General features: G+C 50.2%; 3 protein-coding genes and 1 long non-coding RNA gene across 7 annotated transcripts in view; 1 reads left to right on the top strand and 3 right to left on the bottom strand.

Moving 5' to 3' along the window:
• The window catches only part of LOC116655187, a 55,863-nt gene extending 50,194 nt beyond the window's left edge, over positions 1 to 5,669 (top strand). The window contains exons 6-7 of one of the 2 annotated variants that reach the window (XR_006507584.1): positions 5,130 to 5,292; positions 5,356 to 5,669. This is a non-coding gene — a long non-coding RNA (uncharacterized LOC116655187). The remainder of the gene's footprint in view (positions 1 to 5,129; positions 5,293 to 5,355) is intronic. The other variant, XR_006507585.1, reaches the window with a different exon arrangement.
• LOC6503772 (histidine-rich glycoprotein) lies at positions 160 to 2,708 on the bottom strand. Of its 2 annotated transcripts, none has more exons than XM_044716796.1 (2): positions 1,189 to 2,708; positions 160 to 748 (listed from the first exon to the last, which is right to left on the bottom strand). In XM_044716796.1, the coding sequence occupies exons 1-2, from the start codon at positions 2,510 to 2,512 to the stop codon at positions 330 to 332; spliced, it is 1,743 nt and encodes a 580-aa protein (XP_044572731.1). In that variant the 5' UTR covers positions 2,513 to 2,708; the 3' UTR covers positions 160 to 329. The 2 variants fall into 2 exon arrangements, with proteins under 2 accessions (XP_044572731.1, XP_032308613.1); XM_032452722.2 differs by having other exon boundaries at positions 160 to 1,142; positions 1,583 to 2,707.
• A 1,727-nt stretch (positions 5,670 to 7,396) lies between the features above and the next one.
• LOC6503771 (lysozyme) lies at positions 7,397 to 8,202 on the bottom strand. Its single transcript, XM_001963736.4, has 3 exons — positions 7,925 to 8,202; positions 7,721 to 7,870; positions 7,397 to 7,656 (listed from the first exon to the last, which is right to left on the bottom strand). Exons 1-3 carry the CDS (start codon positions 8,109 to 8,111, stop codon positions 7,511 to 7,513), a joined length of 483 nt encoding a protein of 160 aa, XP_001963772.2. The 5' UTR covers positions 8,112 to 8,202; the 3' UTR covers positions 7,397 to 7,510.
• A 195-nt stretch (positions 8,203 to 8,397) lies between these two features.
• LOC6503770 (ubiquitin carboxyl-terminal hydrolase 16) lies at positions 8,398 to 14,045 on the bottom strand. Of its 2 annotated transcripts, none has more exons than XM_001963737.4 (5): positions 13,928 to 14,045; positions 12,884 to 13,323; positions 12,083 to 12,705; positions 10,861 to 12,023; positions 8,398 to 10,792 (listed from the first exon to the last, which is right to left on the bottom strand). In XM_001963737.4, exons 2-5 carry the CDS (start codon positions 13,280 to 13,282, stop codon positions 9,576 to 9,578), a joined length of 3,402 nt encoding a protein of 1,133 aa, XP_001963773.2. In that variant the 5' UTR covers positions 13,283 to 13,323; positions 13,928 to 14,045; the 3' UTR covers positions 8,398 to 9,575. The 2 variants fall into 2 exon arrangements, with proteins under 2 accessions (XP_001963773.2, XP_014761074.1); XM_014905588.3 differs by lacking the exon at positions 13,928 to 14,045 and adding an exon at positions 13,403 to 13,842.
• Between the last annotated feature and the right edge of the window lie 196 nt (positions 14,046 to 14,241).

Below are 14,241 nucleotides of genomic sequence, written 5' to 3' on the forward strand. Positions count from 1 at the left end.
CCCACTAATCCCGAAGCTGCACAGCGCAGAACAAGAGGATAATAGAGGATAATAATAAATAATCGAATTTTGATGCGATTCAACTGAGAGTTGGCTTCCACTCCGCTTTCCACTCCGTTTCCTGAAATCCCAAATGGAGTAATAATCAAGCCACAAGAATAGTGTGTTTAGTGTATTTATTTGTGCAGTGGGTATACAGTTTTGGTTTCTACAAACTAATAAAGCTTTTGGTATACAAAGATTAGGATTCTAAAGGTTAAAATGCATTGAGGATAATAGTTTTGGATATCGTAGTAGGAATATTGGCGTGGGCCTCTCGGAGGAGGAGCTTAGTGCTTTCCATGGTGGTGCAGCTTGTCCTTGCCCTTGCCCTTGCCCTTCTTGCATTTCTCCTCGCCCTGCGACTCGCCACCCCTCTCGCACCTTTGCTGCGACTTGGAACGGCAGCTTTCGGGCTCCTCCTCTTGGCGCGACCCGCGGCGTCCGGCGAAGCGTCCTTCGCTGTTTGGTCTTAGGAATGATGGGGACCATGGGGTTTCAACGTAGGTGGGGCGCATATCCAACTGGGGGCCATGTCGCGATCCAAATGTGCCATCGTGGGGTCCGAAGGGACCTCCATGGTGATGAGGTCCGAAGGGACCACCATGGTGATGGGGTCCAAATGGACCACCGTGGTGATGCGGTCCGGGAGGACCATGATGATGATGAGGCCCATGTCCGTGGGGTCCACGTCTATGGGGCCCATGACCATGGTGGCCATGCCAGCGACTGCCCCTGGGGTCGTCCTTCGACTTCTTGTCCTTTTTCCTGTCGCATTTCGTATCTGCTCCCGAACTTGAACTAGAGCTGGAGCTGGAGCTCGAGGATGAACGGGATCGCTTGTGGCTCTTCTTGCGAGGATGTTTGTGCTTCTTGCGGTTCTCTGCCTCGCTCTCCGAACTAGAACTGGACGAGGAACTGGAGGAGGAGGAGGACTGGCGCCTCACCCGACGATCATGTACTCGATTCTTGTGGCTATGCCCGTGTCCGTGTCCGTCTCCGTGTCCGTGTCCGTGGAATCCACGGCAATCGAGTCCGTGATCTCCGTGATGCCCAAAGTGCGATCTAGAAAGCGACCGGCACCTCCGGCGTGGGTCCGCGATTTGTGCCAGCCCCTCTCGCACCTTTGCTGCTGATGGGGCCCATGACCATGGTGGCCATGCCAGCGACTGCCCCTGGGGTCGTCCTTCGACTTCTTGTCCTTTTTCCTGTCGCATTTCGTATCTGCTCCCGAACTTGAACTAGAGCTGGAGCTGGAGCTCGAGGATGAACGGGATCGCTTGTGGCTCTTCTTGCGAGGATGTTTGTGCTTCTTGCGGTTCTCTGCCTCGCTCTCCGAACTAGAACTGGACGAGGAACTGGAGGAGGAGGAGGACTGGCGCCTCACTCGACGATCATGTAATCGACTCTTGTGGCTATGTCCGTGTCCGTGTCCGTCTCCGTGTCCGTGTCCGTGGAATCCACGGCAATCGAGTCCGTGATCTCCGTGATGCCCAAAGTGCGATCTAGAAAGCGACCGGCACCTCCGGCGTGGGTCCGCGATTTGTGCCAGGGCCCACGGCAGGCCCATCCACCGAAAAAACTGCATCTGATCGGGGCAGGCATCCAGCCAGCGATCGAACTCGGGACCAAAGCGGTGTGGTCCAAAGGGGTGGGGCCCAAAGTGTCGCGGTCCAAAGTGATGGGGGCCAAAGTGATGGGGCCCGAAGTGATGGGGTCCGAAGTGATGGGGCCTCACATGGTGGTGGCCATGACGACCATGGCGACCATGGTGCCCGTGGGGTCCGTGTCCTTTGCCATGTCGGCGACCATGGCCATGTCCGTGTCCATGGCCATGCTTGTGGCCGTGACCGTGGCCATGGCCATGCCTACGACCATGACGCCGCCAGGGATTACGACCCCAGCCGTAGATGTAGTCCAGATCATCCTCGGAGGAGTCGCTGGAGCTCGAGGAGCTGGAGCTGGAGCTAGAGCTCGAGCTGGAGCTGGAGGAGCTACTGGAACTGGTGGAGCTGACGCTGGAAGAGCGAGAGCGAGGAGCCTTGGTGGTCTGGAAGTCCCCTTCCAAGTCGTCGTCCAGCAGATCGACTTCGATCGCCTCCTCCTGCTGCTTCTTCTGCTTCTTTTCCTTTTTCTTGTCCTTCTTGGCCTGCTTCAGCTGCTTCTTGGCCTGCTTCTTGGCCTTCCTCTTCTCCTTCTTGGAGCTGGCACCCTGGCCGCCGGCCTGCTTCTCCTTCTCCTCCTCCTCGGCCAGCAGGACGACCGCCTGCTCCAGCATGCGCTGCACCTTGGTCACCTTCTTGATGGCCTTGCTGAAGAGCTGGTTGGACCTGGCGCTCCTGACGCGCTCCTCCTTCTGCTGCTTGGCCGGCGGGGCCGCCGAGGTCCGGGGATCCTCCTCCTCCAAGTCAATGTCGTAGTCGAGCAGGTCGAGCTCCTGCTCCTGGTCCTCCAGTTTGGCCAACTCGCTCATGGCTGCTCTGATCTCTACAGGCTTTCGTCTGGTGGTGAAAATCGTGGGACTTGTTTATTTTTTCTGGTTCTCGTGGGATTTCTGGTTGGCTGGCTTTTGTTTTGTTTGGATCTTGCCTTTTGGCTCTCCTACTCAAAAATATATATCCAGCAAGTATATTTTCCCCTAAGCAGAACGCTTGGAACTGATGACAAACGCTTGCCGGCCGGCAACTTTTATACTCTGGCTCGGGTGACGCTCTCGGCGACGCCAACTGAGCAGGGCAGTGGCGGGGGTGTACGTTGGGGACTTGGGGCTGGGGCCGGGTCGGCAGCAGTGCGAAATGCGTCGCAAACAAAGGGAGAGCGATATAAGCACTGTAGAACCCCCCTAAACTCGTCGATAGAGTGTGTACCGTGGGGCCTAAACCAGATCCGTGGACCCAATCGAAGCCCGGCTTGTTTGTATCAAAGGGCAATTAATGTAAACAAACTAACTCGCATTTCAACAACAATGCACTTTAATCATGCTAATTAGGGAAGATTAAGACTCAAATAAGCAATAAACTCAGACTCATATCTTCAAACAAGTCCAGTCTTTGTAACATTTGTTTACACTTTTCTCAAATTGTTTATTCAGATTTTAAAAATAATATCCGCATATCTTGATCTTATTTGCGAGCAATGGCCATATATATGTACATATGTCGAGAAAAACAGTTCTTGTGGGGCCATTAATCTTATCACTATCATTCCCCCCATCGAGGGCCCACTGTAGCTGATTGCTGGCGGATTTTGTTTTCGAAATTCCACTATCAACTACGTGGACTTGGCGTCGTTCCGATTGCGAACATAAACAGAGGAAAAAAACATGAGAATAAGCTCTCTCCGAAGTGGGGTTTTTTCGACATTTCGCCCCATGATGAAATGCAGCTCCAATCGAAATCGTCTTTGTTCCCTATTTCGCAACTCTATGAAATTAATAAATTGGACACAGAAAGGTCTGGAAGGATCTTATCTCCCGGGCAAAGTTCACAGCTCACGCAGAGCCGGATCACTTTGCAGGACATTCAAGGCATGGCAAGGATCATTCATGGTTGTCTCATTGTTTCAGTTTCCGTTGCATGGTAGTGCTCCATGATCTTTGGAAAAAGATCACTCATGCACTACTCGAAGGTAACTTTTCAATGGTTGAAGGGAGTTTTTCATAAATCTTATTAACGGGAGAGGGATCATTAGGGATCTCTGGCATCGTTCTGTCTAGTATTCGAATATTTGTATTGCAAATCATTTTCAGTTCACTGTTCATTAGGAGAGTTGTAGTTTTAACTTTAAAAAAACATCGCACGCGCTCTGAGTCCATGTGTTTCAAACTTAAAACTTGAATGGTATTGTATTTCAAACTTCAACTTAAACATTCCATTCCATTTCAATATCGTAATACGAGGCAATTCTTTCCTATTCTCATTCAATTTTAGTTCCTCTTGGGAACTTGTTTATTTTCCATCAAGACCCTTTGACATTTCCCCACAAGTCTTCAAATATTTCATTTGTTTCACTCATTTATTTTCGTAATCATTATATTTTTTGTAACATAGCAGGGGCATTAAATGTAATTTCATGATGGGGCACTTATATGTTATAGTATGGCATTTATTTCATAACTTAATTAGGCTTGGGCGTTGGGGTCTTGGGGATCTTGAGCACAGAAACAAAAAATGGACTCGACTTCACTCTAATTTGAAACCTTCAGCTTCATCACACAATGCTTTAAGGACTCTTCAGATACTTTTCAGGGCAGGCATATGAGTCACGGATATGGGGCTTGGGGGCTTATGCAATCAGGGGTATGGGTCGGGGTTTCTTCAGAGTACTGCACTTTTATTCAGTGGCAGACTTTGCATGGAATATTCATTTTTATTCAGTATATTGCTTGTATGAAACAGAGAGTGTATCTCTGGCACCGGACACTGGACTTTCGTTTCTTGACTTGGCTAACTTTGCCTCCACTTGGGAGCTGGATTTATTTTTGAACACGTTGTCAAATTGAACAGAAAGGGTAGTAAAAATAATACTTTTCGGGCCAGCCATCAGCCGACGAACGTTCCACAGTCGTTCAGCCGATGTCGCCAAATGAAATCCCCAACGTGTCCGAAAGCCCCACGTCAGTTGGTGGAGCGAGCGAGAGGGCCGAGTGGGTGACTAAGTTTCGCTGAAAAGCTTACAAATATTCGTAGAGAGCCACTTTGCCTCTCCGTCGTGCACAATCGACAAAGCTCAAAGAGCCCATTTTTAAAAAGCTTACACGCAGTTCCAACCGATCTCCTAAGAGATTCTTTTTTATTTCGGTACGTAAATAAATTATATGAAATTAGAAACCAATTTAATTGGTTTTCTCCATTCTTCGCCTTCCAAAAACCAAGAACTTACCATAAAAAGATGGCAAGAAATTTTGAATTGAAAAAATTATTGATCGCTGACCGCCAAGAATCTTTCGTTAGCCAACACTTGATCTTGCGCTTTACAGCACACTGGTGATCTTCCGCTTAACAGAACAGCTGATCTTGCGCCTAACAGCACATCATTTCTCATCCACTTTCCAACACTAATAATTTTTAACATTCGCCATTTTTCAACAGCCGCCATTTATTTCGCTGAGACTTTTTTCGCCAACTTTCGACCACAAACCAACAAAAAATCCTTACATGATGGTGAGAAAATCAAGGCACTTTTCGACGATGTGGCACAAAGGCAAACAGCGAAGCGCTCGCTACTGCACCGAGCGGCGGACAAAATTAACAAGTGAGTATTGTTGGACAGATGTGTTTTGGGTTGGTATTATTTTAATACTTCTTCCTTTTCCAGTTTCTAATCGCAAGTTTCCTTAAGTATTGTGGCACAACTTTATATTGCCTTTCTAAACAACATTTCCAAAAACAAATCCCAGCTGAAAATCCTCGTGCGCAGAATCCAGAAACTCGTGATCAGGTGGACGTGATCAGGAGATCAGGAGAAGATTCCGGAACTTCCGAAATTCATTTATCCGTGCCGTCTCTAAGAAAAATAATTAAGATTTTATAGTTTTAGTATACTATTTTTTATAAAATTGTATATTTGATATAGAAAAATTCTAATTAAAAACTTTCCATTTGTTTCAACTGTGTTTTCGAATTGGAAGTGGCCGCGACATTGGGATTTAAAATGCAAGCAGCTTTATCTGGCAACGCTGCGCATTTTCGGAATCGGCACACCAATGGCCAAGTTATGCGCTGTAGAAAGCGCATTTCTGGCCCGATCTGGCAACGCCGTGCAATTTTGGAATCAGCGTTCCAATGTCCTTCGAACTGCATCATTAGTTTTTCGAAATCGAACAACTCATTTTCGACCCGATTTTTGAAAAAATGGAAAGGGGTTACATCATGCTTTTTTCCGTTTTTCGCTGAAAATTTTATTGTCCGATTTCGACAAACTTTGGATGCAGTTCGACTAATATGAGTGCGCTGATTCCGAAAATGTGCGGCGTTGCCAGATCGGGCCCCAAATGGCCGAGATATGCGCTGTAGAAAGCGCATTTCCGGCCCGATCTGGCAACGCCGTGCATTTTTTGAATCAGCGTTCCAATGTCCTTCGAACTGCATCATTAGTTTTTCGAAATCGAACAACTCATTTTCGACCCGATTTTTGAAAAAATGGAAAGGGGTTACATCATGCTTTTTTCCGTCTTTCGCTGAAAATTTTATTGTCCGATTTCGACAAACTTTGGATGCAGTTCGACTAATATGAGTGCGCTGATTCCGAAAATGTGCGGCGTTGCCAGATCGGGCCACAAATGGCCGAGATATGCGCTGTAGAAAGCGCATTTCCGGCCCGATCTGGCAACGCCGTGCATTTTTTGAATCAGCGTTCCAATGTCCTTCGAACTGCATCATTAGTTTTTCGAAATCGAACAACTCATTTTCGACCCGATTTTTGAAAAAATGGAAAGGGGTTACATCATGCTTTTTTCCGTTTTTCGCTGAAAATTTTATTGTCCGATTTCGACAAACTTTGGATGCAGTTCGACTAATATGAGTGCGCTGATTCCGAAAATGTGCGGCGTTGCCAGATCGGGCCACAAATGGCCGAGATATGCGCTGTAGAAAGCGCATTTCCGGCCCGATCTGGCAACGCCGTGCATTTTTTGAATCAGCGTTCCAATGTCCTTCGAACTGCATCATTAGTTTTTCGAAATCGAACAACTCATTTTCGACCCGATTTTTGAAAAAATGGAAAGGGGTTACATCATGCTTTTTTCCGTTTTTCGCTGAAAATTTTATTGTCCGATTTCGACAAACTTTGGATGCAGTTCGACTAATATGAGTGCGCTGATTCCGAAAATGTGCGGCGTTGCCAGATCGGGCCACAAATGGCCGAGATATGCGCTGTAGAAAGCGCATTTCCGGCCCGATCTGGCAACGCCGTGCATTTTTTGAATCAGCGTTCCAATGTCCTTCGAACTGCATCATTAGTTTTTCGAAATCGAACAACTCATTTTCGACCCGATTTTTGAAAAAATGGAAAGGGGTTACATCATGCTTTTTTCCGTTTTTCGCTGAAAATTTTATTGTCCGATTTCGACAAACTTTGGATGCAGTTCGACTAATATGAGTGCGCTGATTCCGAAAATGTGCGGCGTTGCCAGATCGGGCCCCAAATGGCCGAGATATGCGCTGTAGAAAGCGCATTTCCGGCCCGATCTGGCAACGCCGTGCATTTTTTGAATCAGCGTTCCAATGTCCTTCGAACTGCATCATTAGTTTTTCGAAATCGAACAACTCATTTTCGACCCGATTTTTGAACAAATGGAAAGGGGTTACATCATGCTTTTTTCCGTTTTTCGCTGAAAATTTTATTGTCCGTTGTCCCATTTTTCAAAGTATTATACGAGTTATATATATTTTTTTAAAATGATACTCTAAAATTGTGAAGCTAGTTTTGTTTCTACACAAAATTACTTTCACATTGCTTGTTTATAAATTTTCTATATGCCACAGATGACCTTCAGATTAGGCAAGTTTTGGGTGTTGCGGCAGTAACGCTGCCAACCGTTCCAGTGCCGGAATCCATCCGATGTTTGGATTCTTTTTGCGCATGCGGCAGCATCTCTCAGGTTATCATCCAAGAGATCTAAAACAGGGAAAATAAAAGGTCAATATAGCACAATTTTGAAATGATTTTTAAGGTTTTTTACCTTCACACTTGACATTGCAGGTACCACCCTTGCGTCCTTCCTGGCAGAACCTGCTGTTGATCTGAAATAGTCCATAGTTCCTAGAGCCATTCGGATTCGTGGTGGTTCGGCTGGTATCCAGTTCGCTTTCGTGCTCCAGAAGACAAATCCCTGGGGAACCAAATTATTCTAGAGGCTACCTATTTTTGATTTCGCTAAACTCACAATTGGAAAGCAAACTGCGCTCGAACCCGTGTTGTTCGAGCAGCTTACGGGCCAGTTCGCACCGCAGAAACCGCTTGGCCAAAACTAGATTTGAGTCTCCAGTTCTATGCAGCACCACTACCAGTCCCAGGCCTAATCCCAGCCAGAACCAGAAGCCTATCGATGCAAGCGGCGCCGCTCTCATCATGCGACTGGAGACTAATGACTGAAGCTCGGCAAATGAATCAACGAGACGACGCCGGCGACAAGATTAATCGGCCAGCGTAACCTTGGCAAACCGCCTCCGGGTTGGGTTCAGATGGGATCCAGATTGGCGGTACTTGGTGCGCGATAAGGCGCCGATTCTCATCGCTTGTAATGGGATTTCCGAGAATTTGTTATGAAAAGCAAAAGGAACAGGCAGGTGATGTGATTTGCACCTAGTGGCCCCGTATTATTCTACCAGCAGGTCAATAAGTTAACAAACCATCGAGTTGCAGCATTCTCAAATCGATTCACTCTTTAATAATACAGAGTCCACATAGTAGGTTAGGTATTATAAATTAAATCGATAGTTAAACCTAGGTCATAAGATAAACCGTTTATAATTAATTAATATATATGATCGCTATTGTATAAATCTCTCGTTGCACTTTTCCTTCGCTACTTTGTTTACGTGTTGGTAATATTTCCTCAGCTTGAATTGTAAATATCTAGGTGGTCGTGAGCGTGTATATAGTAGACCCATTATAAATTGTATATATCTTTTAAATGTTAATATTATTGAAGAGTTAAATTTATTGGCAGAAGCGAGCAATTGGTTGTTGGTTTAAATCTATTGTTTTCCATATTTTATTCGTTATAACATTAACATCAGCATTTAGTTTCTCCTTTTAGGATCCCTCGGATTCTATCAAGTCCCGGTACAATTACGTTTTTGTTTAGTTGTCTTCATGGTATCCTCCTCCGCGATTCTTCCGGTTAAGTAACGTTTTGTCATTCAAATTGGAGGCAATGCTTGATTGGAACACGTTAAAAAAATGTATATTTTCGTAACTAACTAAGAAATAACAAACATTGTGATTTCCCTTCATAAATAAACAGAAAAACTAAACAAAAACAATGTAAAAAAATAACTCGCAATTTAAAATGAGCGTTTTTGGAACTGTTATGCATTGATTTTGTTTCTCTTCTCCATTCAACTTGACTAACTAAAGCTTGTCCTGACCTACGCTTATCCTAATCAAATTTTGAGTGGGCCTTCGCCAAAACAAATGCATTTTGGCATGTGCGGGCTGGAGCATGCCTTCTCATTCTCATTCTCATACTCGCCCGCTCTCTGTCTTTTCTGCAGCTTCCGCATGCATGGTCTCATTTCCACAATCATCTTTCAGTCCAGCTTCGTTGTTTTGTAAACAAAAATGCATAAAAAATAATATATATGTATATAATAAAAATCAATAGTATTTCTGGAAGGGGGGTATAACTAAAAACAAACCCATCGCAAAAATGTTTCATTCTATGTATAACATCCTAAGCTAGTTGACGGATCGATCATCGATGGCTTCTCTGTCTGCCCCACGCCTCACCCCACTCTTCCCCTTCGCGAAAGTCTTGCCGTCCCACGCCGACATCCCTTTGCTACTCCACTCCTCCGCTCGCTGTGCTCCGCTTAGTATATGCGCTCGTAGAAGAGCAGGTATGCCTGTGCCTTCAGCGCCGAGTCCTCGCTCACCTCCTGGACACGTGAATCGGAGACATAGTACCACTTTCCGGGCGGCGCCTGCACGTGGGCTGCTTCCTCCCCAGGCGGCGTTGTCTGTGGTGGCTGCTGCTCCTCGCTAGGTGTTACCGGAGCATTGCCCTCGTCCGACGTCGAGGAGTTACTGCTGGAGTTGGTGAAGTCATCGCTGTCGTCCATGGCATTCAGGTGCAGCTCACGCGCCTTCTCCTTGGCCAGGAGCTCCTCCAGCTTTTTCAGCTGATCGTCGTCCTGGTCCAGTTCCGCCTTGCTGCCGTGGGGCAGGAACTTCCAGCGCTTGTCGTCCGGCGTCACCTTGGGCCGCACCTTCACGTAGGCCGTGTAGTGGCCTCCGTACATGCCACCCGAGTGCTCCACCACGCCGTACAAAGCGTACAGCAGCTTCTTTTGCTTGCGGTCGATGTTCGGCAGATTCTTCACCTTCGACCCACAAAACGCAGCGATGTCCAGCAAGTTCGGGTAGCTAACTGGACGCGTTAGCTTGCGGAAGATGCAGCGCGGGCCCAGTTGGAAGCGCTTCAGGTGCAGGATGAGCACCGCCGGCGGACTGGAGACCAGCAGCTGCTTGGTGGCATTCGTGTTCACCGACTTGGCTTTTGGATCGTTTCCGTTGATGCGCAGGGTGCAGCTGTCGCAGCCCACCTTGTTCTGGCCGGTCATCAACTCCACGGCGGTGAAGTTGTTCAGGCACGACTGCACGGAGCACTCTCCGTCCTCGCATTGGTAGCGCGGGGCAATGGTGGTGCTCCAGTCTGAGTAGCTCTGGGTGCGCACTCGTTTCGCCCTGGCGCTGGCCTGGGCCTGGGCTTGGGCCTGGGTGAGGAGCGGCTCAGTGGCCTTCTGCTTCTGATCATGAATCGGAGGCTTGCCGGGTTCCTCCAGACTTAGTTTTTCCAGCTCGGCACTCACCTGAGTATCGGACTCGATAGCTGTGCCTCCATTCGAGAACTGGCGTATCAGGGAGGCTCCCTTCTCGGAGAGGCCGGCGCTGACCAGACTCGCCGGCGCAGAGGCGTCCTCCAGGGTGCCGGAGGAGGTTCCCGAGTTGTTTGTCGTGGAGTCTCCAGCCACGACGGTGCTGCTGCTGCTGGTTGCCGTGGGAGCCGGGCTGGTGGCAATTCCAGAGTCTGGAACACAGAAACAGTTGTTCACAATCAATATGCAATGATCCCAGCGAGCTACCCATGGTACTCACCATTCTCGTCCTCCTCCAGCGAGTCCTTGTCCATGTGCTCGGGAGTGTCGTCCCGCTTCTCGCCAAGTGGCTGCGCGTTTCCATTGCTGTCCGTGTAAAACTTGCCGCCAACCGCGCCGCCCGAGGACGTGGACGTCGAGGTGGAACTGGAGGCTGTGTTGGCTGAGGCGGAGACTGGGGCAGAGTCTTCTACCAGGTTGTCCTCCACGTCGGCGTCCGAGTGCTCTGAGGTGGTGACACTGGACGACGTGGTGTCCTCGGTCTGTTCCTTGGGCTGCTCACCGCCCTCGATCCTCGTCTGGCCATCGCCGGCACCTAGAGCGACTAGCTGGGGAGCGTCTGGCACGGACGCCTCCAGGTCGCTCCCGTTGAGCTTGAGGCTCAGTTTCTGGGCCTGCTTGTGGCGCTGGTGCTTGGCGGCCCGCTTCGCCTTGCGCTCCCGCTCCTTCTCCTTCTTCACTTGAATCTTCGAGGGCCCGAGGCTGGTGGCCTCAGTCTGGTCGGAGTGGAGGTAGAATGATGACGATGAGGAAGCCGTGAAGCTGACACTGCTCTCTCCGGCAGTGAACTTGGTGTTGATCGCCGGCTGGGCGGCGGGTTGGCTGATCAGCGGGTGCTCCGGACTGGGCTTGCGGCGCTGCGGTGGCTGTGGCTTCTCCACTGCCACTGGCAGCGACATGTCCAGGAAGTACTCATGCCGCGAGGACACGCTATGGCAGTCCTGGCAGGTGAGCGTGGAGACGAGGAAGCCGCGGAACACCTGGTCCGGGCGCAGAATACGTTCGCCGGCCTGGTTGCCGTAGATCTTGCACTTCTGACGCATCTCCTCCGACACGCTGCTGATCTCCTGGTCCTTGTAGCCGAGGTTCTGCAGAATCACCCGCTGGTAGCGCTTCAGGTCCTCGTTGCGCACGCTCTCCAGCAACTGGCGCAGCAGCTCGTGGGCGTCGTGCTGGTCGCCGCCCGTGAACTGAGGACACTTCGCGCAGAGCTTGTCGAAGAGCTTGCTGGGCGTGAAGACGCTGCCGCCGGCCTGGAGCTCCTCTAAGGCGTTCGCCAGCGCGGCGGTCAGGCCGCCCCAGGAGGAGAGAGTGCCCTTGATCATCGGCAGCTCGACGTCTCCCTTGTCCTTGAAGTTGAAGGTGCCGCCGGGCAGTACGAACCTGGAAAATAACGTATTGGTGAGAGTCTGGTAGCTCCCGGCGACCTGCAGACTACTTACTCCTCCCCCGGCTCCGCCAGCTCCCTCATCACGCTGAGCAGGAAGGGTGTCTGGGCGAGGCACTGCATCACCGCGTTGAAGAAGCACGTGTTGCCCAGATTGGTCAGCCCGCGTACTCTGGGCAATCTGTCCAAGTCGTTTCGCGGAGTGTCCCCGGGCACCGCTCGCACTCCTGCGGCTGCTCCGGTTACTCCTCCGTTCTGCTGGACGATCCTCTTCGCTATTCCCGGCACACTGGTCAAGGTGCCGGCTCCCGCGGCGGAGGCCTGCGCTGCATTCGGGGGCGGTGGTGGCATCGGTATAGCCACCTGGCTACTCCGGGTCCCGCCACCCGCTGCCCCAGCACTGCTCTCGTCGAAGGTGCCCACGGCCGCTCCAGGCGCCATCGCCAGCGGAGCCATGGAGGTGATCTGCTCCACCGTCGACTTGATCTTCATCTCGAGGTTGCTGATGGTGGGTGGCTGGGGCGTGGCGGGCGGCTTCTGAGCCAATCGCTTCACCAGCTCCACGCACTCGAGCAGGTTCTTGCGCAGATTGGAGCAGATCTTCATTTCGCATTCATAGCAGTAGATGTCGAAGGAGCGCGTGTTCATAGCCAGCGCATGGGACTCGGAGCGGGGTGTCTGTGGATAGGAAGGAAGAGAGATTAGCAGGCTAGTCCCGAGTGGCAGGGGCGGGAAAGAGTACGACCTATGTGTACAGGTCTACAGGTCTACAGAGCAAGGCTTGCTTGTTTTCGATTTCTTTGCATTTCGAGGGCGGACATGAAACATTTCTGTAACTAGCTATCAGGACACTCACCTTGTGGTGCTCCAGGGCATGCTTGTTGCGGGATCTGCCGCAGAGCTGGGTGCCACACTTGAGGCACAGCCAGAGCGTGCTGTCATACTCAATGTCGCCGGACTTCGGGCCTGCGTCCGCGTCCGGAGATTGCTTCTGCTGGCCCAGCTTCTGGCACTGGGAGCACTCGTACACCAGGCCCGTGGTCTTCAGCTGGCGACGCAGTTTCGTGGCGTCCACTGCCCTCTTTATGTGCTGGCACATGGTTGAGGAACTGGGCGAGGAGCCGTCGATGGAGGCGCCGGCTGGTCCGGCACTCCTGCCACCGGGATGGTGGTGGTGCAACTGGTGGCGGTCATCCTCCCCGGAGTCCGTCGAGCTGGTAGCGTCGTGGGCATCTGTCTGGCGTTTCTTGACCATAGCGAACAGATGCTTGGCCTTGGCCTCCTGACTGGTGAACTCTGCGGAGGGGAAAAAGGAGAAGATCCTTGATTAGAAGGGCTAGGATGTGGCCTTGTGGGGGTGGCGGGGGGTGCTTGCTTTCATAGTAGGCAATGCGGCTCGCGATCTTGCGCTGCTTCTCCCTGTAGTTTCGCTTGATCTTGCGGGACTCAGGGCACTTTGGGGCTTGACTCATGGCTTCGGTCCGGATTCCGTTTGACAGCAGGTACGATTGGAGTAGACTGCCCCGGCCGTATGACGACTCTGGCTTTGTTTGCTTTGTTGTGGCTTTCGCCACACGTTCGTGCTCCCACATTTGAGGTTAAGTTCGACGGCCCACTGCGCAGCCCCTGCCATATTGCAGCCTCCAGCCTCCAGCCCCGGCCACCCCATCTGTATGTGACCTATGTGCTGGGCTGTGGCGTATATATGTCAGTCGCCCGCCTTTATTGTCTCGATTTTCCGACGCAAAAGGACTCAGCACTCAACCTAATTATCACGCGCACGCACACTCGCACACAGCCACACACGCTGACTTGCATGAGCACAGAACTGCAGCTGCATCGTCGATTTTCGGATCCGCTTTTTCTTTTGTGTTTCGGGTTCTTGGGATGGAGGCCTTACCTTGAATTCAGTTACTATTTCTGCGAAACGCAATAGCTTGAAGTCTAACTGCAGTGCTTAATTCACTTTTTTATTTGAGCTAGTGGTGAGTGATGTCGAAACATATTTATATCGTTCGGTATCGTTTATCGGAGGTTCTAGCGATGGGGCATTTACTGGTATTTTTTGTAGGGTCATCACTAGTACAAAAGTCCCACCTCTAACAGCTGGGCGGGCTATTTAAATATTACTCCTCAGGTTTATCAAAAACGGAAGAGAGCTAAAATCAAAACGACATCACAGAAACTATTGCGTTTTAAAATATAGCATGCTTA

Source organism: Drosophila ananassae, chromosome XL (genome assembly GCF_017639315.1).
Source record: "Drosophila ananassae strain 14024-0371.13 chromosome XL, ASM1763931v2, whole genome shotgun sequence".
NCBI classification, from domain to species: Eukaryota; Metazoa; Arthropoda; class Insecta; order Diptera; family Drosophilidae; genus Drosophila; species Drosophila ananassae.